General features: G+C 35.2%; 3 protein-coding genes and 1 pseudogene across 3 annotated transcripts; all 4 read left to right on the forward strand.

Moving 5' to 3' along the window:
- The first annotated feature begins 1,839 nt into the window (after window positions 1-1,839).
- Window positions 1,840-13,458, forward strand: LOC148589809 (cysteine-rich receptor-like protein kinase 15). The gene is made up of 8 exons (XM_088517871.1): window positions 1,840-1,870; window positions 10,624-11,337; window positions 11,392-11,523; window positions 11,605-11,795; window positions 11,884-12,094; window positions 12,201-12,438; window positions 12,596-12,746; window positions 13,115-13,458. Exons 1-8 carry the CDS (start codon window positions 1,840-1,842, stop codon window positions 13,412-13,414), a joined length of 1,968 nt encoding a protein of 655 aa, XP_088373997.1. The 3' UTR covers window positions 13,415-13,458.
- On the forward strand, window positions 6,702-9,462 carry LOC132162350 (ATP synthase subunit O, mitochondrial; the record flags this gene model as incomplete). The annotated part of the gene is made up of 4 exons (XM_088517872.1): window positions 6,702-6,845; window positions 7,952-8,002; window positions 8,790-9,033; window positions 9,177-9,462. Coding segments are annotated over 4 exons (588 nt in total), but the record flags the coding sequence as incomplete, so codon positions are not given.
- Window positions 13,459-18,670: 5,212 nt separating the features above from the next.
- On the forward strand, window positions 18,671-20,295 carry LOC148589810 (cysteine-rich receptor-like protein kinase 25; annotated as a pseudogene).
- A 413-nt stretch (window positions 20,296-20,708) lies between these two features.
- Window positions 20,709-21,521, forward strand: LOC148589811 (cysteine-rich receptor-like protein kinase 10). The gene is made up of 2 exons (XM_088512150.1): window positions 20,709-20,849; window positions 21,228-21,521. The coding sequence occupies exons 1-2, from the start codon at window positions 20,724-20,726 to the stop codon at window positions 21,519-21,521; spliced, it is 420 nt and encodes a 139-aa protein (XP_088368276.1). The 5' UTR covers window positions 20,709-20,723.
- The last annotated feature ends 2,451 nt before the right edge of the window (window positions 21,522-23,972 follow it).

Consider the following 23,972-nt stretch of genomic DNA (forward strand, 5'->3'; position numbering starts at 1 on the left):
AGGCTAGTGAGAGAAGCATCGAGGGGGATAGGACTGATACCCAAATCATGACACTGTGATTGATACCCAACCTATGTGATTGGAGATCCCATGAATGAGGTTTAATGGGAAACGAAGTCACAAGTGAAATGAGGTATGGTACTATCAATTTATGTTTATTAACTATCTTGTTGAAAAGATTAGTTATGAGTCCATCCCTATGGTGTAAGACAGTACAAGATGCAGAGTGATTAAGGATGAGCTTAAAGCTCTTAATGGATCCATAGTCCCTACCTGTTGGGATGGGGTGTTCCCTGCACACACTCTTGATAGATACCACCTATATGAGTGTGGAGTCCTATCTCCTATGAGACTTGGGTAGGTCTCTAGAGCGCTCATGAAAGTCATTTTATGGTGTAATAACAAAAGATGCAGAGTGAGTAAGGATGAGTTTAAAACTCTTAATGGGTTCATAGTCCATACTTGTTGAGATGGGATGTTCTCTGCACGCATTCTTGATGGACGCCACCTATGTGAGTGTGGAGGTGGTGCCGCTTCCTATGAGACTTTGGCAAGTCTCTAGAGCACTCATGAAGCCCAGAGGCGCATGGCCTGTATAAGGCGCCAACCCGCTATAGAACAACCCAATTTTCTTTATTTGATTTGATTTGAATTTTGGTTTATTTGATTTGATTTAATTTTTTGTTTTTGGAGAAAGTTATGTGGATGATAAGTTTGTTTAACTTGTGGATTTGGTTAAAAGAGTTTAACTCTACCATGATTCATTAAGTTCCTACTTATTTATCCTAGGTGCGGTTAAAACTTTCGGGTACCACATCGATGCATGCTTTCAATCTCCTTTTATTCTAATGTTTGTAACATGTGGGGGATTGTTGTAATATTTGTTACAAACATTCATTTTTTAATCACTTGAAAATATTTTATCATTTGATATTATCTTCATAAGTTTTTATGAGAAATAAAAATCATCTTTAACCATTTTGGTTTATAACCGTTTGTATTTATTACTTGGTTATGAGATATAACTTTTGTGACCGTTTGTATTTATTACTTGGTTATAAGTTAAATAAAAATTAGTTTTAATTGATTTTTATAGTTTTGAATGTTAGTCTTTAACAACTTTTATTATAGTTTGACCATTTGATTATTAACAAATGTTTTATCCTTTTTTGGTGTTATGTCATTAACCCATTGATTTCCTTACCGTTTTATAACCGTTTGGAGTTAATATGTTTTATTGCATTTTATAACAAGTTTTATGCTTGAGAGGTTTTTTTAACATTTTGACCGTTTGTTCATTAGATTTCCTTTATGACATACTTTCCAGCACTTGTATATATAGATATACTAATACATTGAAGGTAAGAACATATATGAGAGATAGAAGAAAAAAAAACACTTCTTTTCTATCTAAGGCTAAGGTCATATAGTGTGTTGCAAAACACTTTTTTTATGGCATAAAGCCATATGCTATATTATTGGTTTTTTTTTTTCTACAAATAATATTCTGAAGTCCATCACCAACTTTGATAATTGGGTTGTTCTATTACTCTTCGTTATTTGGAAGTGGGTCCTTAACAAAGGTAGACACTATAGTCTAATCCTGGGAGGTTGCGTGTCAAAGGATCCGATCGCACCGAGTTATACACTCCGGGAGGCACGAATCAACCTTTAAGGACAACGCTTTTGCGTGATTCTATAGTACATTGTGAGATCTTTCCATACTCTACTTTTCATCTCTTGTATTTCATTTATTTTATTGTTAATTTTTATATTGCAATGATTTTATATTAATGAGAATTTGTGCACCATCCAAAATTATTTCCAACAGTTTCAGCTATGCTTTTCTTAATTATACCACTTTTAATGCGCCCTGTCCTTGCACTACAAGAAACTGACTCATTAGGGGCGACTTTATAATCGCCCCTAATACTCAACTATTAGGGGCGACTTTTAAAAGTCGCCTATAATAGTTAATTATTAGCGTCCACATCTAATAATGGGTCGAAAGGTTGACTATTAGCGTCCACTTTATAGTGGACGCTAGAAAGTCGACCCTAATATACACGCGGGAATTATTAAAGGGGCACGAAAAAATTAAGGGGCCAAAAAAAAACTTTTAGCGTCCACATTAGTCGACCCTAATAGTACACCAATAGCATCCACTTAAGTGGACGCTAAAAGCTAAAAAAAAAACCAAAATAAAAAAAAAATAAAACAAATAAAAGATCAATAGGGTCGACTTTGAAAGTCGACCCTAAAGGGTACGTAGAAAAAATTAAAAAAAAAAATTAAAATTTAAAATTGATGAGCAATAGCGTCCACTAAAAGTGGATGCTGAAGATGCATCATTAGGGTCGACTTTTGGAGCAATAGCGTCCACTAAAAGTGGACGCTGAAGATGCATCATTAGGGTCGACTTTAAAAGTTGACCCTAATGCTTAACTATTAGGGGCGACTTTATCGCCCCTAAAGAGTAGGTAAAAAAAATTAAAAATTAAAATTGATGGGCAATAGCGTCCACTAAAAGTGGACGCTGAAGATGCATCATTAGGGTCGACTTTCAAAGTCGACCCTAATGCTTAACTTTATCGCCCCTAAAGAGTAGGTAAAAAAAATAAAAAATAAATAAAAAATTAAAATTGATGAGCAATAGCGTCCACTAAAAGTGGACGCTGAAGACGCATCATTAGGGTCGACTTTGAAAGTCGACCCTAATGCTTAACTATTAGGGGCGACTTTATTGCCCCTAAAGAGTAGGTAAAAAAAATTAAAAAAAAATTAAAAATTAAAATTGATGGGCAACAGCGTCCACTAAAAGTGGACGCTGAAGACGCATCATTAGGGTTGACTTTCAAAGTCGACCCTAATGCTTAACTATTAGGGGCGATAAAGTCGCCCCTAAAGAGTAGGTAAAAAAAAAAATTAAAAATTAAAATTGATGAGCAATAGCGTCCACTAAAAGTGGATGCTAAAGACGCATCATTAGGGTCGACTTTCAAAGTCGACCCTAATGCTTAACTATTAGGGGCGATAAAAAGAGTAGGTAAAAAAAATTAAAAATTAAAATTGATGGGCAATAGCGTCCACTAAAAGTGGACGCTGAAGACGCATCATTAGGGTCGACTTTCAAAGTCGACCCTAATGCTTAACTATTAGGGGCGATAAAGTCGCCCCTAAAGAGTAGGTAAAAAAAAATTAAAAAAAAATTAAAAATTAAAATTGATGAGCAATAGCGTCCACTAAAAGTGGACGTTGAAGACGCATCATTAGGGTCGACTTTCAAAGTCAACCCTAATGCTTAACTATTATGGGCGACTTTATCGCCCCTAAAGAGTAGATAAAAAAAATTAAAATAAAAAATTAAAAATTAAAATTGATGAGCAATAGCGTCCACTAAAAGTGGACGCTGAAGACGCATCATTAGGGTCGACTTTGAAAGTCGACCCTAATGCTTAACTATTAGGGGCGACTTTATCGCCGCTAAAGAGTAGGTAAAAAAAATTAAAATTAAAAATTAAAAATTAAAATTGATGAGCAATAGCGTCCACTAAAAGTGGACGCTGAAGACGCATCATTAGAAAGTCGACCCTAATGCTTAACTATTAGGGGGGACTTTATCGCCCCTAAAGAGTAGGTAAAAAAAATTAAAAAAAAATTAAAAATTAAAATTGATGGGCAATAGCGTCCACTAAAAGTGGACGCTGAAGATGCATCATTAGGGTCGACTTTGAAAGTCGACCCTAATGCTTAACTATTAGGGGCGATAAAGTCGCCCCTAAAGAGTAGGTAAAAAAAATAAAATTAAAATAAAAAATTAAAATTGATGAGCAATAGCGTCCACTAAAAGTGGACGCTGAAGACGCATCATTAGGGTCGACTTTGAAAGTCGACCCTAATGCTTAACTATTAGGGGCGACTTTATTGCCCCTAAAGAGTAGGTAAAAAAAATTAAAAATTAAAATTGATGGGCAACAGCGTCCACTAAAAGTGGACGCTGAAGACGCATCATTAGGGTTGACTTTCAAAGTCAACCCTAATGCTTAACTATTAGGGGCGATAAAGTCACCCCTAAAGAGTAGGTAAAAAAAAAATTGAAAATTAAAATTGATGAGCAATAGCGTCCACTAAAAGTGGATGCTAAAGACGCATCATTAGGGTCGACTTTCAAAGTCGACCCTAATGCTTAACTATTAGGGGCGATAAAAAGAGTAGGTAAAAAAAAATTAAAAAAAATTAAAAATTAAAATTGATGGGCAATAGCGTCCACTAAAAGTGGACGCTGAAGACGCATCATTAGGGTCGACTTTGAAAGTCGACCCTAATGCTTAACTATTAGGGGCGATAAAGTCGCCCCTAAAGAGTAGGTAAAAAAAAATTTAAAAAAAATTAAAAATTAAAATTGATAAGCAATAGCGTCCACTAAAAGTGGACGTTGAAGACGCATCATTAGAGTCGACTTTCAAAGTCAACCCTAATGCTTAACTATTAGGGGCGACTTTATCGCCCCTAAAGAGTAGGTAAAAAAAAATTAAAATTAAAAATTAAAAATTAAAATTGATGAGCAATAGCGTCCACTAAATGTGGACGCTGAAGACGCATCATTAGGGTCGACTTTCAAGGTCGACCCTAATGCTTAACTATTAGGGGCGACTTTATCGCCCCTAAAGAGTAGGTAAAAAAAAAATTAAAATTAAAAATTAAAAATTAAAATTGATGAGCAATAGCGTCCACTAAAAGTGGACGCTGAAGACGCATCATTAGGGTCGACTTTCAAAGTCGACCCTAATGCTTAACTATTAGGGGGGACTTTATCGCCCCTAAAGAGTAGGTAAAAAAAATTAAAAAAAAAATTAAAAATTAAAATTGATGGGCAATAGCGTCCACTAAAAGTGGACGCTAAAGACTCATCATTAGGGTTGACTTTCAAAGTCGACCCTAATAGTTAAGTATTTTGTCGACCCTAAAGAGTAGGTAGAAAAATAAAAATTAAAATAAAAAAATAAAATTGATGGGCAATAGCGTCCACTAAAAGTGGACGCTAATACTTAAGTATTAGGGTCGACTTTGAAAGTCACCCCTAATAGTTAAGTATTAGGGTTGACTTTGTGAACGCTAAAGAGTATGTAGAAAAGTAAAAATAAAATAAAATTAATGGTCTAAAAAAAATGAAATTATAAATTATAAATTTTATAAAATTTATAAAATTATAAAATTATAAATTATAAATTTTCTAAAAAATAAAAATAAACTTTTATAAAATTATAAATTTTCTCTTAATTTGAAATTAAAACTTTTATAAAATTAAACTGTAATAAAAAATGAAAAATTAGTTCGATCGAACATTCAGTTCAACTCTAAGCATTTTATATTATATTAGTGTATTAGTTATAAAATGTTATTTCCCAAAAATTTACCTTCGATAATATGTCATTATTTATTTTATATAAATTATCAGATATTCGATCGATCGTGATAGGATCAAATGATTGATCAAACTTCAAACAAATTAAAGGTTCGTTCAAACATCCGTTTGGTCCTAGTGCATTTGTTCGATCGATCATGATAGAATCAGTGATCGATCAAACTTGAAACAATTGAAATTGAAAGATTGATCGAATATCCGATCAATCATAATGAATTAGTTCGATTAATCGTGATAAGATCAAATGGTTGAAACAATTGAAATTGAAATTGAATTAATTCGATTGATCGTGATAGGATCAAATGATCGATCAAACATCCGATCGATCCTAATGAATTAGTTCGATTGATCGTGATAAGATCAAATGTTTGATCGAACATCCGATCGATCCTAGTGAATTAGTTCGATTGATCGTGATAAGATCAAATGATCGATCAAACATCTGATCGATTTATAGTGAATTAGTTCTATTGATTGTGATAGGATCAAACATCTGATCGAAAATCCGATCGATCCAAGTGAATTAGTTCGATTGATCGTGATAGAATCAAATGATCAATCAAATGTTCGATCGAAAATCCGATCGATCAAACATCCAATCGATCATAGTGAATTAGTTTGATTGATCGTGATAAGATCAAACATCTGATCGAAAATCCAATCAATCCTAGTGAATTAGTTCGATTGATCGTAATAGAATCAATTGATCGATCAAACATCCGATTGAACCTAATGAATTAGTTAGATTGATCATGATAAGATCAATTGATCGATCAAACTGAATACAATTGAAAGTTCAATCGAACATTCAATTGAACTATAAGCTTTTTATATTATCTTAGTGCATTAGTTATATTATCTTTGGATTTTGTATTGATCTTATAATTAATTATAAAAGAAATATCAACTTAATGATCTTTATTATAAAAATTTATTAAACGAAAATTATTAGTTAATATTATAATAATAAAAACATATTACAGGAGAAAATAAAGAAAAACAAAAATAAATAAAAATTTAAAAATTATAAGTATAATTTTTAAAAAAATAAATAAATAAATTTGAGGCTCGGGCGACTAAGTCGCCCCTATTGAGTGCGAAAAATAAGCGCCATCCAGTGGCGGAGTATCTGAAATTTTCGGATCAAAAATTTCATAAACCGCGTCTTTTTTTTCCCCAAACCTTCAAAACACCAGAATCCTCCCTAACACCCCTCTCACAACTCCCTCATCACTCTCACTCTCAATCTCTCTACCGCTGCTCTCCCAAACTTTGACCGACGAAAGCTTTCATACAAGGCTTTGCTGAGAAGCTGAAAGAGGGAGAGAGAGAGAAAGGGAGAGAGAAAGAAAGAGAGAGGGTGGATCGTTTGGGGAAGCCAGAGAAGAAAAAGAAAAAGAAGGGGAGAAAAATCCTCGAGGTAACCTCTTTAAACTTTAAATTTTTGCAATTTTTGTGTTAATTTTTGGGTTTTGTTTGATGTGTTTGTATCCATTGCGAATTTGGGGTTGGATTAGTGACTATATTCTTTCGATTTTTTGGTAGTGCGGTTTCAGTTTACCCTCAGTTTGATTGCCGAGAAAGTAGAGGGAAAGATAAATGCTATTTGGGTATTTTGGTGTTTGATGTTTCTGGTTCTGAAAGATGGAAAATTTGTTATTGATTAAAGGATTAATGGTTCATTAACAGACAACCTGGTTGTTTTATTTATTATTATTATTATTATTATTATTTTGGTTTTTATTTGATGTGTTTGTTTCTGATGTGGTTTAGGGTTAGATTAGTGACTTTATTTTGTCAAGAGTTTGCAATGCAGTGTGGGTTACTCTCTGTTTGGTTTCTGGGAAAGTGGTTGATGTTCCTTGTTCCAAACGAGGAGATGTTTATTGACCAACCAAATAATTGTATTAGAAATGGGTGCCAAGTTATTCATCAAAAGGAAAAAGGGTGCCAAGTTGATTTCTTGTTTCAACCAAAAAGAGAAATCCTTAGTTCCTTAGCAAAGAAATTTGTGATTGAAGAAGTTGAATCCTTCTATCCTCTGACATATTCTCAGTTATTAAGTTGGCTTCTCGGCTTTTCTGTGCAAAATGTGTCAATTAATGTATTTGAAAACATGTCAATTTGCATTACCACTGCAGGGTGAGAATTAGCGATATATTTAATCTTTGTTGCTTTTTCAAAATCAGCAAAGTCAATAAGCTATAATCTTTTATTAATGCTATTTCTTCTCCTAAATTTATATGAAATGTTAATCATTCATTGACGGCCCATTTTGTAGACCTTAATCACAGTTATGTGCTAAAGCTGTTATTTCTCTTTGATGTTCTGAGGAAGTATCTGTGGATAAATCAGTCTGCAGGTGTTAATATGTTAAAGCATTTTCTGTTCTGAGGTTTTCAAAGAGTGCTTTGCTTGATAAAATTAAATTACAAGTTCCAGTTAATCAAGTCTATGCATTTGTTTGCTTAATTGTTCATTGTGTTGTTTGTGTGCTGTCTAATTAGTGGCCATTCTTGCATGCAGTTCTCAAGGAATTATGCCACTACCACTGGGCAAAAGGAAGAGAAGGTTAAGGTAATTGAACTTGTTAGCCTTCAACACGTTCTGGGGTACTTTCCAATATTCTAAGCAAATATTTTATTTTCATACATTATACATATATGCATGTGTTTGTGTTATTTTGAGTTTCATACCATATGGTAGACTTCGAAGAAAAGAATTGTTTTGAAGGACCAAATATACGTTAAAAAATATATGATAATTTTTTGCTCTATATTTCCTCATTGTGTGCTTTGTTCTAGTTGTTTGGGAGATACATGTATCAGTCTTACAAATTTGCCCTGCATCAAACATTTACGTTGATTTAAGTGGAACATAGTGATATGATTAAAGAATTGCAATTGAAAGTGAGATTATTCACATATTTATTAATGTTGAAGCTCAAACATATATTCTGATTTGGGGAATGATAGTTGGCACGTAATACTAACCAAAATTTCACCTTTTTTTTTTTTTTTTCTTTCTCTTAGCCTATGTTAAATTTTTTTTTTTTTTAGTATTAATTTAGCTATTAAACTTATGCATGTTCAGAAGCAAATGTAAGGTCTAACCACTAGCCCTTGTAGCGATTGGGGAGGGTGAAGGCTACCCCATTAGGTAGCCTGCCATTATTGTTTGGTTTTAAAAAAAACTGTCAATACTCAACAGATCTTACATAGATGTGTAACTTCACACATGTAGCACACAATGAAATTCAGTTTACTCTCTGTTATGATCTGTTTATTGTTTTCGTATTTCGTGTCAGATCCCATCACATGGATTTTGCTTTATCTTGCTTTGTTGCTTCTCCGTGAAATTACAGGTGCCTCTAGCTATGTTTGGGGGATCTGGTAACTATGCATCTGCATTATACATAGCGGCAGTAAAAGGAAATGCTCTGGAAAAGGTTGAGTCTGAGCTTCTTAACCTTGTAGAGGCTTCTAAGAAAAGTCCGACCTTTGCTCAGTTCGCAAAGGATCTCTCAGTCCCAGCAGATACAAGAGTGAAGGCCCTCCAGGAAATCTCTGCTGAAGCTAAATTTTCTGATCTGACAAAGAATTTCTTGGGTAAGAAGAGTTGTACTTTGTGGTTGAACTCACGATTTTACTGATTCTATGCATTATGCTGATTCATAATTTAAATGCATATTCTTGCAAGAATCTGACTTAGACATACTATGATGTATGCAATCCTCTGTAATTTCTTGTAGCTTTGTTGGCTGAGAATGGGAGGCTGACACATATAGATAGCATCACTAAGAGATTTGTGGAGTTGACCATGGCTCATAAGGGAGAAGTGAAAGTAATAAAACTAGGTGGAGGCGAGAAGCTGAGAACATTACCTTTCTTTACCTTATGAGGATATATAGTACTTCTATCTAACACAAGAGCTATGTGCCATGACCCTTCAAGATCACATATCTAAGCCATCCTGCAATCCATTTAATATGCTCATTCAAACATTTGATAATATTGTTGGTTGGAGTTTTGTTTTCATGATGCCCTTGCAGATATTTCATCAACCGATTGTTCTAGTTAGTTATTCTTTGGTTGCTTAATCTGTGGAAGATAAATCTTACTATTTCAGACAACCAACCTTAACAATTTGTCAATCAATTCAAAGAGTTCAATAAAAGAGGAGGCTTTCATGTGAACAAGCATGTTAGAAAGAAAAAAAAGAAAGAAAGAAAGCTTTAAACGAACTATATGTACATTGATGTTTTGAATTTTTTTAGCCACATTTATCTTTAGTTTCACTCAAAACAGAGTACAATATTTTTACTCTTGTCATGATTAATAGATAAATTGTTCAGGACACATTCAATAAATAACAGGATCCAGTTATAGGAGGCAGCTTGCTTTTGACATACACAACTAGCTATGTTGCTCCTCTCCTTTTGCTCATAATTAACATGTATTAGTGGGACTGTTATTGATATATGTTAGAAGTATTGTGGTTAGGAGTTAGCCGATATATGTTACTCATACCAGTGTTCCCTGGTTCTGCGATCGATCGCACTTGGAGTGCGATCGATCGCACTCCAACTGCGATCGATCGCAAAATGTCGAAAACCTACTAGTACTGCGATCGATCGCAGATTATTTTTTTAAAAAAATTTTAGGACCATTAGGGTCCACTTTGTGGACGCTAATGGTTAACTATTAGCGTCCACTTTGGTTTGGACGCTAATGGTTAACTATTAGCATCCACTTTGGTTTGGACGCTAATAGTTAATTTTTTATTTTTAATTTTTTTAATTTTTGAGGACCATTAGGGTCCACTTTGTGGACACTAATGGTTAACTATTAGCGTCCACTTTGGTTTGGACGCTGATAGTTATTATTATTATTATTTTTTAAGGACCATTAGGGTCGACAAAGTGGACCCTAATGGTTAACTAAAAGTGAACACTAATGCTTGCCTATTAGGGTCGACTTTTGCTTCCGTGTACATCATCTTTAGGGTCAAAACATTGTGACTTTTAGGGTCGAAAAAGTTGACGCTAAAAGTGATCATTAAGTGGACCCTGATAATCAAACATTTGATCATTAGGGTCGGACTATTAGCGTCGACACCTTTAGGGTCGAAAAGTCGACGCTGTTGGCAACAGCGTCCACTTTAGGACCTTTAAGGGCAACTCAAAGTCGCCCCTAAAGACCTAATTTCTTGTAGTGTTGCCAGTGGAGATCCTGTTTATACCTTTTGTGACCCAGAGTCCAGAAATTACACACTCAGCAGCCCATTTGAAAACAATCTCAAGCTCCTTCTTCAGTCATTGCCATCCAATACTTCGGTAACAGGTTTTTACAACAACTCTACTGGGGAGGACACAAAAGTCTATGCTCAAGCACTTTGTAGAGGGGATGTCAACTCCACAGTTTGCCGGGATTGCATAAAGAATGCAAGCCAGGAAATCTTGAAGCAGTGCAAAACTGAAGATCCAATGATTTGGTTTGAACTCTGCCAAGTTTGCTACTCCTTGCAGAATTTCTTTTCCTTTATGATTTATACTGGAAAGTATCCAGAGCAGATTTATCTGGAGAAAAATCTATCAAATCCATTTCGTTTTGATGAAGTATTAAAGTACTTAATGATTAACATCTCAAAGGAGGCTGCGTCTGATCCTTTGAAGGGCATGTTTGCAACTGGGGAAATTAAATTTTCCAGGAAGAAAACAATTTATGGTCTTGTACAATGTACTAGGGACATCTCTAAAAGTTCCTCTTATAGTTGTCTGGTGCCTGCCTTGGGAGATCTTCATGCATGCTGCGATTCACGCCAAGGTGATATTATTGTTAGTCCGAATTGTAATGTGAGGTTTCAGCTCTACCACTTCTACAACGCCTCAAGTGTGATCTTAACCTACCCAAGTTCCAAAGATAAGGACATAAGAATTTTGCTGATTGATTTCCTTTAAAATAGAGGTCTTGGAAAAGCAGGGCCTAAATTGAAGATTTGGATGGTTGTGGTGATTGCTTGTATCCCAATATCGGTTATAGCAGTTGTTGTTGGGTCTTGTGCTGTTTATCATGGGAGGAACAAGAGAGCACAAAGAGGTGAATTTATCTAACTGGCTAACTACTAATTACCATCATAGATGTTTTCCAACAAGTAGGTAATTTCATGTTTATTTGCAGATGATGAGAAAAGCCAGAAAGCACTATTACATGAGCTGACAAGCCACACTGGAGTTGCCATTACACAAGACGGTGAATTAGTGAGTGCTGAAGAACTCTCCTTCATGGATCTATCGACAATAGTGGCAGCTACAAACAACTTTTCAGATTCAAATAAGCTCGGACAAGGTGGCTTTGGCACTGTCTACAAGGTAACACCAACTTCTCTATTTCTTTGTCATGGCCTAATTATTGCATCATATATATGGGGCCTGAATTTATGGATGATTCTCCCGGCAGGGTGTGCTGCCAGATGGTAAGGAAGTAGCAATCAAAAGACTGTCAAGAAAGTCATGGCAAGGCTTAGAGGAACTTAAAAATGAGGTCATATTTATTGCAAAACTTCAACACCGAAACCTTGTAAAGCTCTTGGGATGTGGCATAGAGGGAGAGGAAAAGCTGCTTGTCTACGAATTTATGCCCAATAGAAGCCTTGACTTCTTTATCTTTGGTTTGATCTTTGACCCTTTTTCTTTACTAACTTTCTTTATTAGCTTAAATTTTTTTATCAGATGAAAGGTTGCTAATTCGAATCTAATTATCTTTGTTATTTTTAGATTTAGAAAAACGCATTGAGCTTGATTGGAAGACATGCTATAACATTATTGCTGGTATTGCTAGAGGACTTATTTACCTTCACGAGGACTCCCGTCTTAAAATCATTCCCCAGGATCTAAAGCCTAGCAATGTATTGTTGGACGATGAAATGGAAGCCAAAATATCAGATTTTGGAATGGCTAAGATCTTTGGTGAAAACCAATACTCGGCCAACACTCGAAGAATTGTCGGAACATAGTGAGTTCGCTTCTTCTTCTTCTTCTTCTTTTTTGTGTTATTTCTTTTTTTTTTCCCCCAATTTTAATTTTTAAATGAAATTCAGACAAAAAAAAAAAAAAAACAACAACAACAACAACAATAACATGAATGGTAATGCTATATATGCTCAAAATAGTGGATACATGGCTCCCGAATATGCAATGGAGGGACTCTTTTCTATAAAATCTGATGTCTTCAGCTTTGGCATGATATTACTTGAGATTATTAGTGGGAAGAAAAATAGCGGCTTCTACCTCACGGAGCATGCCCAAACACTGCTTGCATATGTATGTTTCTTTTGTTGGCTTTTTTTTTTTTTTTTTTTTTTTTTGACATGTCGACACAAGAGTGGGGATGCCTCCTAATCCAAAAGCTTAATAACCTTATGAATTTGAGTCCAACTTTGTTATATCAATCACTCACACTTATTACATATTTTCACTATAGGTCTTAAACTTGTCCACAATACTCATAATTGTATACTCAAAAATATTCACTCATTCTTATCTGTCTTTTAAAAAGAGCGGTTATTTATCATATATATCTTAAACTCGTGAACTCACCCACCCTTTGCTCATGAGGGAGGAGGTGCTAATTCGTAACATGATGTATTGTATGCATAAGAAATATATTTACTTTAAATGTATATTGATAGGCATGGAGACTATGGAATGAAGGAAAAGAATTGGAATTTGTAGACCCTTTGTTGATGGAGTCGTGCCCAACAACAAAAGTTTTAAAGTGCATGCATATTGGGTTGTTGTGTGTGCAAGAGGATCCAGCGGATAGACCCACGATCTCATTTGTGCTTGTTCTGTTGGGAAACGAATCAGCATCTCTTCCTCACCCAAAACAACCTCTATTTGTTGTGGCTCGAATCATTCAGACTAATCACATTCCCACAACTAATCTTTCTGTAAATCACCTTACTGTTTCCAGTCTTTCACCTCGATGATGACTACTCACAAGATTGCCCCCCTTCATGTTATATAGCATGCTAATAAATTAGTGAAATTGTATCATATTTCTAGGATATTATAGAAAATAAAAGGATATTTCACTAGATGTATTAATTGAATAATTTAGATTTGTATATATTAAACTTTTACAGTAATATGAAGGAGGGTGTTCTCCCCGTGAGATACCTTAGGGTTCCCCTAATTTCTTCAAGGCTCTCTTTTGCTGATTGTGGTGTGCTTTTGGATAAAAAATTACTGGTAGAATTGATTCTTGGTTATCCAGGAATCTCTTTTATGCAGGCAGGCTTCAGTTGCTGTCTCCTATTTTGTATAGCCTGGAAGTTTATTGGATAGGTATTTTCATTCTCCCTAAGAAAACTTACTCAACAAGCCTAATACAAAACTTAACCATCAATTAACAGTCACCACTCATTCCCAATACAAAACAAATTATTCTGTCAAACTTCCATGAGCTTTCAATTGGGGAATCCTAGATAGACTACACCTGGGCAATCTATGACTCGACAAAATGTCACTTATTAGAAAAAGTTCTATCTTGTAAGCAAGGGAAAAGGAAAAAGGAGAGAGACAGAGAAAAAAAAAAAAGAAAAAAAAGAAAAAAATCCTAGTTACAGCATAAGCACATCAACTGGTTAACTTGCAACATCTTCACTTTGTACATGTGTAAGACCAATTCTAGATTTATTTTCCAATATTTTATGCCAAAAAAAAGAGCAAATGACAAAAAAGAACTTCAAGAAGAAAAAAGGAGAAATGGAAAAGTAGTATATTGCTTAATATTTCCAGAGCACAATATAAAGAATTAAACATGTTAAAATGTTTTGCTAGAAATATTTCTTGAAAATGGCGCCCCACCTAGAGGAACTTTTCATAATATTTCAAAAGGCAGGGCTGCTAAGGAACTTAGCCTTAATGAACAAATATAATCAATTTAATTAAGCACAAGAAAGAGGCTGCAGAATTACTGGTCAGAACCTTTTTCTCTACTAGTCCCAAGTGCATTCCTACGTAGTATATTATTGAAGTACTTGAAATAGTAATACTTTACGTAGTTGTAAATATTGCTATTACTGTGAAGGGAAGAAATTTCACCCTATTTTTGTCAATTGGCCGATTACCACAAAAGTCCAACAACAGTTCCCGATCCAATATGAACATATGCACTGACAACAGATTTCGGATGAACTACAGCACCAGTCTCTATGAGCGCTGTTGGATCAATGGAAGCTGACTTGTGGAAAATCCCACCTCCATTAATATTCCATCTCTGAAATTCTTTGGGGCTTAGTCCAGCACCATCCTCTAATCTTGAAATTCAAAGCAGGTGGCAAATGCCAGTTAATGCATGATTGAAGTGAAACAATATGAACTTCAATAGCTCATGCTTTAAAAAAATGCTAAGTTAAAAAAGACATTAAGATTCCAAATGGACAGTTAACAACAAACTGAAACAAAACAAATGCAGATCAGCTTCACGACCCATGTCGGAAATGCATCAAAGTCTTCACATGTCTATTGAAATTCCGTAAAAACTATCATCATTCATAAATACACCTCAAGCTAATTCTTTCATTACATACATTTACATTTACCGGGGAGGTTTCTAACACAACAATATATATGTGGGAAGTACCTAGCATCTAATACAAATTTTATAGCATGCCTATTGGTACAATGCACACAGCAATATTAGACTACATGCTCAATGTTTTCGTATAATTCGAAGCTCATTTTTCACCAAGCCTTTCACCTTTATTTTCTCCCAGTACATAAAAGTTCTACAAAATTACCTCTTTATTCTAAGTTCTATCAATGCAAGCGCTTATCATGCTTGTATAACATGGTATTGAATGTCATGAACTGTTCTGTAAATGGGTTTACTTTCACAAACATTTTCACAAACAGTACTACTACAAAACAACTTGAAACTCCGTTAGTCCAAACGACGCACCAGACGTATCAGAGGAAGCACTAGACCCAGTTTGGCCAGCCCCCACCGAGAAATCACGACGGATACGATCAACCAACGGAGATAAAGCACGACGGCCTTGTATATACGCATTGTGCTTCATGGACATGAGGTAAGAAAGTGAAGTGGAGCCCAAGCTAGCCAATTTTCTAACAGTGATTTCCATGGCCGAGAGAGAGAGAACAATGGCTAAGATGTTAGCTTTCAAAGGATTTGAAAAACAGTTTCGGCTTGGGAAATGGCAGGGAAAGTGCCTCAGACTGATTCTTAGGACAAAGGGGCACTTCTGTTATTCCGACTACGAGATAAGGATATTACGGTCACGCGGATAATAATCAATTAGATGGGCTTGTGCCGAGCCTGGGCCGTGAACCTTGGTCAATGGTCTGCCTGTGTGATGTATTTATGGGCTCGAATCAGAAGCCCGAGATCTGTACCTTCTCTAATCGGAAATTACCATAGGATTATATTTGTTTTTCTTAGGATAAATTATAGGGATAAATGTAAAATTGGTCCTTGTGGTTGGCCTAATTTATAAATCATTCCCTGTAGTTTAAAAATTAATTTATAGGTCCCTAGGTTAGGCCAAAATAACATTTTACTCCCTAAACTCATTTTCTGTTCAATGACTTAATGGAAACCGTTACATTGTCACTCACACCCAATAAAAATAAGACACATGTTCCATTTTATTTATGCTTTTAAAAAATGATAAATAAGTTTTTCCACGTCGTTCTGAGGCTCCAACACTCACTCCACGTCAAATTAAATAAACATAATCCCTTTATATCCCTTGTGCCGCCGTCATCTTCATCTTCCCTAACGATTCTTGTAGTCGTCTTCATCTACGTTCTCCGTTAAGACTTACATCCACACATGAATATTCCTACAAGCACAAGCACCATCTTACACATGTACACTAAGGGACAAAACAAGCTCCACAAATGAAAAAAAAAAACAATTGCACATCTCAAAAAAGAGATCACTTTTAAAAGATGAACCTACAGTTTGCTTTTTAAAGGCACTATCTTCCAACATCTATTTAACACAAACCAGAAAACACTTGCAATAGAACAAAAACAAAAAAAACCAGACACACAAAGAGGGAGAGATTGTTTCCATAGAAAGCACTGCCAAAAAACGTAGATGCCCAAATCTCAGACGCAAATGAAGATGACGGCAAGAATCGTTGGGAAAAATGAAGACGACGGCGGCATAGGGGATATAAAGGGATTAGGTTTATTTAATTTGACGTGGAGTATGTGTTGGAGCCTCAAAATGACGTGAAAAAGCTTATTTGTCATTTTTTAAAAGCATAAATAAAAAAGAACACGTGTCTTATTTTTATTTGGTGTAATGTGGTAATGTAATGGTTTCCGTTAAGTTATTTAACGGAAAATGAGTTTAGGGAGTAAAATATTATTTTGGCTTACCCTAAGGACCTATAAATTATTTTTTAAACCACAGAGAGTGATTTGTAAATTAGGCCAACTACATAAATCAATTTTACATTTATCCCTAAATTATATCAACCTCCTGGTGAGGTTGTATTGAGCGTGTTATAGAGGCAAATCTAGAAAATTTGGATTTATTTTGTAGTAAATTTCAGAAGTCAATCAAAAATATTGACTATGCATGTTTTTAGCTCTTGATTTATGGGACGTGCTTTCTCTTCTCAAGTCTATATAGTCTATATAATAGACTTTTGTAAGCAAAAATATTGTGTGAAATAAGAGAATACTTGGCCTCGTTTGCCAACAACGCGGAACGGCACTATTCCAGCTACAGTACCATTCTCATATGTGCAGAAAAAGTGTACACAGTTTTCAATATTAATTTTTTTTTAAAAGCAAAATATTAAAAAAAACAAAAAAACAAAAAAAACAAAAAAAAAAAAGAAAAGAAGAAGAAGGAGGAGGAGAAAGATCGGGGTGGTTCCAGCCACCCCCTGGCCGATCTGGGGGTGGTCGAACCACCCCCATGGGCAAGGGGGTGGTCCGGCCACCCCCTTAGCCAAAAAAAAAAAAAAAAAAAAAAGGGGATCGGGTGCATTTGGGGGTGGCCGGACCACCCCCAAGGGGCTGGGGGTGGTCCGGCCACCCCCAAATGCACTCGATCCCTCCCGCCACACGTTTTTTTTTTTTTTTTTGGCCTTTTGGGGGTGGTCGGACCACCTCTAGATCGGCCAGGGGGTGGCTCCAGCCACCCCCTTGGCCAAAAATGGGGTGGACCCCATTTTGGCCAAGGGGTGGCTGGAACCCCGATCTTTCTCCTCATTTTTTCTTTTTATTTTTTTATTTTTTAATATTTTCCTTTAAAAAAAAAAAAATTAATGCCTAAAAAAAATTTAATATTGAAAACTGTGTACACTTTGTGCTGCACATATGAAAATGGTACTATAACTGAAACAGTTTCAGCTACAGTACTGTTCCTCGCTGTTGGCAAACGGGCCCTTATTCTTCTAAATTCTTTCATTGAGGTCCCTGCAATTCCTTGGTGGAATTAATTGACCGTTATTTCAGAGACTCGACATCAATGGACCAAGTCTGACAACCTAGGGGCCTATAAATTGGTGTTTCAAGCGGAACTAGTGTCCCAGACTCCCAATCCCAAACACCTTCCTCGAAACTCTACACTACAGCTCCCACGAATCTTTTGTTAATTGACTAATACAAATACAGTAGAATAAGCCAATATATAAAGCCCCAGTTTTGGATAGAATTGACATTGATGCCGTCTGCCGATGGTTGTATGCAGGCCGGAGTCAAGAAATTTGATGGGAGGGGATTAGTCAAATTTTTTTTTTTTTTTTTTTAGTTTTTTAAATTTTTTATTAAAATAATTTAAAAATATGGTCAAATTTTTTTTAAAAAGGACGAAAATGATTAAACTTAAAATTTTACTTTATTTTTTTTATTTTTTTATTTTTACTTATAATTTTTTATTTTTCTTAATTTTGGGAGAACCATGGCCTACTTCGGTCCCCCTCTTTCCGTCTCTGGTTGTTTGTAAACTCCTTCTCCTTCAATAAAGTCAACAATTATTTTTTTTACAAAAGTGGAATCTGGGAACAACGCGTTTGGCTTGATTTTGGCCAAAGAACTGTTCGAAGAAATTACCCTTTTTGATAGGATTATTAAAAGACTCCAAGAAAGGATTTTTCCGCTCATAGCCTAAGGTATAGCAGAAACAGAAACTCCTTCAGCTACCATATTGAGAGATTTGGCCATTATCAGAGTATACAAGCCCTACAAAGTAAAATATGATTCATTCACATATTGTTCCAAAAGTTATTGGACCCTTTCTGCTTTATGTTTTCCTCGCCCTCCTCTGCAATAATCTAGCCTATGCCAACCCTCCCTATTCCAATTGTTCAAACAACAGTAATTATGCAGGTAATATTACATTATTTCAGAACAATCTCCAAGATGCCCTCTTTTCTTTATCCACGAATGCTTCTGTTTCCAAATTCTATAATACCTCCAAAGGAAATGACCCAGATGGAGTTTATAGTCTTTACATGTGCCTCGGCTATGTTTCAAATGAAACCTGCCAGACATGCATAACAACCGCTACACAAGACATTTTGAGACTTTGTCCAAACACAACAGAAGCAGTTGTATGGGAGGAGGTATGCCAGTTGCGTTTCTCCAACAAAAATTTCTTTGGCCAATTGAATGTCACAGGAAACGTTCTTGACCTGGATAACAAGAAGAGCATTTCGGAACCAGAAAAGTTCAAATCTGTTGTGAAGGAGACGTTGAATACTCTTACTAAGAGGGCAGCTTTCAATCTTTCAGCTAACATGTATGCTACTGGGGAAGTACCCTTTCAAGATAACACAATATATGCTCTAGTGCAGTGCACCAGAGACTTATCCGCTGATGGGTGTAATTCATGCCTTCATAGGGCCATAACAGATGTTTTAACATGCTGCTATTTCTCTATTGGTGCGAGACTTCCTAGTCGTAGTTGCTTCTTGAGGTATGAGCTATATAACTTTTATGGAGCTCCCACTTCAACTAATGGGCAAGGGGGAAGTAAGTATTTGTCAACAACACTACTCTCTAACACAACTTACTTTTGTTATAGTATTCAGTGATTGCTTTCAAATGCAGGCAGTGGATGGAAAACATGGATGATGGTAATCCTTGCAGTTGCGTCAGCATGCTTGGCGATAGTACTTCTGGGTTCCTGTATTTTTTGCCTTAAGATGAGGAAGAAGGCTAAAAAATGTAAAGACGCCTGTCAGTGAGTTTGCTTTACAATTTTGAACTTTTGCTTTCACCATTGAGACTACCATTCTTTTTTGTTCAGGGGAGAGAGAAATTATTAGTCAACAAGCAAATATTGGTGATCATTATATCTCAAACTTTCATCGCCCCAATTTTCAAGGAAGATATGATCCGAACGCTCAGGAATCCCCCCATATTGATTTGGCATCTATACTAGCAGCTACCAACAACTTCTCTGATTCAAATAAGCTTGGGCAAGGTGGTTTTGGCCCAGTTTACAAGGTGATTCGTGTTATCTAATTACGTCTAAAACACAAAAAAGTTTCAATTTGCCTTTTTTATTTATTTTTTATTTTTTAATGTTAATCAGGAAAATTAAAGCAAATTAAATGAACTCTTGCAGGGTATACTCAGTGATGGAAAGGAAGTAGCAGTTAAGAGGCTCTCTTACTGTTCAGAGCAGGGTTCAGAGGAATTCACAAATGAAGTTCTACTAATAATGAAGCTTCAACACAAAAATCTTGTCAGGCTACTTGGGTTTTGCACAGAGCGAGAAGAAAAGCTGCTTATTTATGAATTCATGCCAAACAGCAGCCTGGATGTCTTTCTCTTTGGTTCGTTAATTTCTTCCTCACTCTTTTTGTTGTTTTAATGGGCACTCGAATCAACTTTGTAAACATTCAACCATAGAACAATGAATTGAATTAATTTCAAATTTTAATGGTTAGATCCAATGAGACGTGCACAACTCAATTGAAGCAAACGACGTAATATAATAAGTGGAATTGCACGGAGAATTCTTTATCTTCACGAGGATTCTCAACTTAGAATCATTCACAGAGACTTAAAGGCTAGCAATGTATTATTGGACTATGACATGAATCCTAAGATCTCAGACTTTGGAACGGCAAGGATCTTCATAGGAAGCGAAGGTGAAGCTAATACTGCTAAAATAGTTGGAACATAGTAAGTACATGTAAGATTAGTGTGCCTTTGGTTTTTTAATTGTGTATATGTTAACTTCTTTTATTGTTGTTTTAATATGCTTTGAACAGTGGATACATGGCCCCAGAGTATGCTATGGAAGGATTATATTCTATTAAGTCTGATGTTTTTGGCTTTGGAGTACTCTTGCTTGAGATCATAACTGGGAGAGGAAATTCTAGCTTCCGTTGGTCAAAAGGTGCTCCTAGCCTCCTAGCATATGTAAGATATTTTTGGCTTAAAGTCTAGTCCATACTTCTAGAGTTGATATTGGGCAAGGGCAGTGGGAATTTATATTTATGTGTCGGGTTTAGGTCATATTAAAATATGAGTATGAAAATGCATAGTGAAGTTCATAAGTCGTGTTAAAAGTTGCTAACTCTAAATGTCAAGTGTTAAGTTCAATTCGTGTCGAGACATTGGTATAAGAATACATGGTTAATCTTAACTCAACTCATTTAATTAAACAAGTTTGACTCCTCAACCCTTACCAGTTAATTTCGTGTTTGATACATATTGAGTTCGTGAATCTTATCAAAAATTTTCAAACCTAATATTAGGCAAAAAAAAACTGTCTAAACACATTAAATAATGGTGCAGGCATGGCAATTATGGAATGAAGGGAAAGAGCTCGAGATGATGGATCCGTTATTGAATGACTCATGCTACCCGGATGAATTTCTAAGATACATTCATATTGGATTGTTGTGTGCTCAACAAGATGCAAATGATAGACCAACCATGTCTTCTGTGGTAGTAATGTTGAAAAATGAAAGTATAACTCTTTCCCAACCTCAACGACCTGCGTTTTCTGTAGGGAGATTCACGGATCACAATGAAACATGTTATGACTCTATCAATGGCTTATCAATTTCCAATATTGGGCCTCGGTGATGGAACCCATAAAAGGATTGAAACTTCGTTCTTGTGTGCAGTACATCAATAGATTATAGATTATAGAAGTTTGTCTTTGATTGTAATTGACCTCTATCATATATGTGAGTTACACATGCAATATTTAATTTGGTCAATGAATATGATTTCAAAGTTTGTGTTCGCCTTGAATTCCACAAAAACAAAAAGACTTATATATATATATTCCAATTCAATTGTCAAGTTTAGTACATCATTAACTTGTGAGAATACGCAATAGACTTTAAATTCCAATAAGGATTCCCACAAAGGACAGGCGTGGGCTCACCTACTTCAGACAACCTGAGATGCAGGATTAATTATGCAGGCTTGCATTTGTCCTATATGCAGATGTGCCAAATTATGTGTAATTGGGACAATTAGTTGTAGGGAATCCGATGGTTTACTTTCTTTATGGTTTAAAATCTGATTAAAGTGGGTTAACTGAAAATACCAAGATCACACTTGGTTCTTTTAATGAATAGAGTAGTTCGTAAACAGTTGGACTTGAATTCGGTTTGGTTAATTATTAAATAAACCAAGTTTGAATAAAATTTTGGATTTGTTTATTAAACGAGCTAAACTCATAGAAAATTATATAATTTTATTTTTATTATTTTTATAGTATTATCTAACTTTGTATTGTGAACACGTTAAACATTAATATTGGAAAATTATTTAAAAAGACAAATTTTTTTATTGTAATAGATATAGCTCTTGTTTGTTCGAAAATTAAATGAACCGGATTGGAATATATTATTTTGCTCCATGATAAATTCAAGCTCAATTTATATTCAAAACAAAATTAAACAATTGGTGGGCACAACGGAAGTGGTTTACACCACCTCCTTATAGAAGTTATTCTCGACTTAAATATTCAATATTGAGCTCGATTATAGCTTTAATCACACCTGATTTTTCTTTAGAAAAAAAAAAAAGCACACCTGATTTTTAAAAGTCACCCATAAGGACTAAATATATAAGCAAACGAATAAAATATGTAAATAATATAACAAAGGTTTAAAGGTAAAATAAACAAGAAACAAAGAATTCAACTTATCCAACTTCATTAAATAGCACATGGCCGGTCATGTGTCTTTATAGTCATGACAGCTACTCATTAGTTTTAATAAAGTGTAAACATCTTTAATACTTACAATACTATTGACTTAATTGCATTCATCCTACTTGACCCAGAATAGTATCCAATGAGAAAATTCCTAGGAAGCTAGTCATCAGCCTCAGCGTGACAACTAAATAATGGAGTGAGATCCTCTCATATTTTTTAAAATATAATATTTTCATACTATAAAATTTGAGCTATCTATTTTATCTAATAGTTTAAACAAATTTATAAGTTTGTATATTGAAAAACGCTATGCCGACTCCAAAACTTGTTTGTCACAATTTATGCGGAATTAATATTCTGAAGCAATAAACAATTCAATCACTCAAAATATATAAAGCAATAAAGAGGCAGATATAGATATTTTGGTTACGAAGAGGAAACCTTTTAGAAACCGATCTAAAAGTAAAATGTCTACGGAACAGCCAAACCCAGGAAATCACTATCAAAAGATTATCCAGAGATTACAGACACTAGGAACACTTACAACCCTTTGCAAAACCTTAGCTCTGTAAGATCGACAAGCCTACAATTCGTCTCCTTGCTCACAATCTTCTTCAACGTGATTTTCTTTTATTGGACCCTTCCAATAAACTTCTCAACTGTAGATTTATCAAAGGAATAACTAAAACTTTAAGAGATTCAATTTAACCCTCACCACATATGATCTCTCTTAGCACAGCCTCCGACAAACTCTCTGGGGGTGAAAATTCGTGTCTCTTACTTCTATAATGATATATATATACCCACGACAAAACCCTAGACCTAACCCACTTAAAATCACGTTTTTGGGCCTAAAACTTATGGAGTGTCCGGACAGGTTAATGGGCTGTCCCGACAGGGCCTTGCGGAGCAAAAATAGAGTTTCTAAAAATGCGGTCCGGACAAAGGGAAGGCCTGTCCAGACAGGGCATGCAATAGGTGAAACAGCATTCTGGAAATGCTGTCCAACCTTGATCAACAGCTCCGATCGATGGACGTTTGTGGTCCGATTGAGCTGAAATTTTGTAAGGACATTCATAACACATGAATCTACACTATGAACGGTGGAGATTGGATTCTGAGCATTCTATATCAATGTTTGAGCCTGTAAACAGTAGTCTCTGCATTTTGGAACTGAATTAAGCCAACACAAGAACTAACATATATTACCGAGGTAATTAATTTTAGTTTTTCAATATGTAAAATCTGTTTGCCTCAGTAACACAAACTTTTACATTTATTTAAATCGTTAGATGAAATAGATGGCTCAAATTTTAGAATTCATATTTTAAAAAATATAAGAGAACCCAAATCCCTAAATAATT

This window comes from Corylus avellana, chromosome 1 (assembly GCF_965113065.1).
Source record: "Corylus avellana chromosome 1, dhCorAvel1.hap1.2, whole genome shotgun sequence".
Lineage (NCBI taxonomy): Eukaryota > Viridiplantae > Streptophyta > Magnoliopsida > Fagales > Betulaceae > Corylus > Corylus avellana.

Coding starts and splice junctions, on each gene's coding strand:
- LOC148589811 (XM_088512150.1), top strand. CDS start 20,724: ATGGAAGGATTATATTCTATTAAGTCTGATGTTTTTGGCTTTGGAGTA. Junction 20,850..21,227: donor CTCCTAGCCTCCTAGCATAT/GTAAGATATTTT, acceptor ATAATGGTGCAG/GCATGGCAATTATGGAATGA.
- LOC148589809 (XM_088517871.1), top strand. CDS start 1,840: ATGCTTTTCTTAATTATACCACTTTTAATGC. Junction 11,338..11,391: donor TGTGATCTTAACCTACCCAA/GTTCCAAAGATA, acceptor TTTAAAATAGAG/GTCTTGGAAAAGCAGGGCCT. Junction 12,095..12,200: donor CCTTGACTTCTTTATCTTTG/GTTTGATCTTTG, acceptor TGTTATTTTTAG/ATTTAGAAAAACGCATTGAG.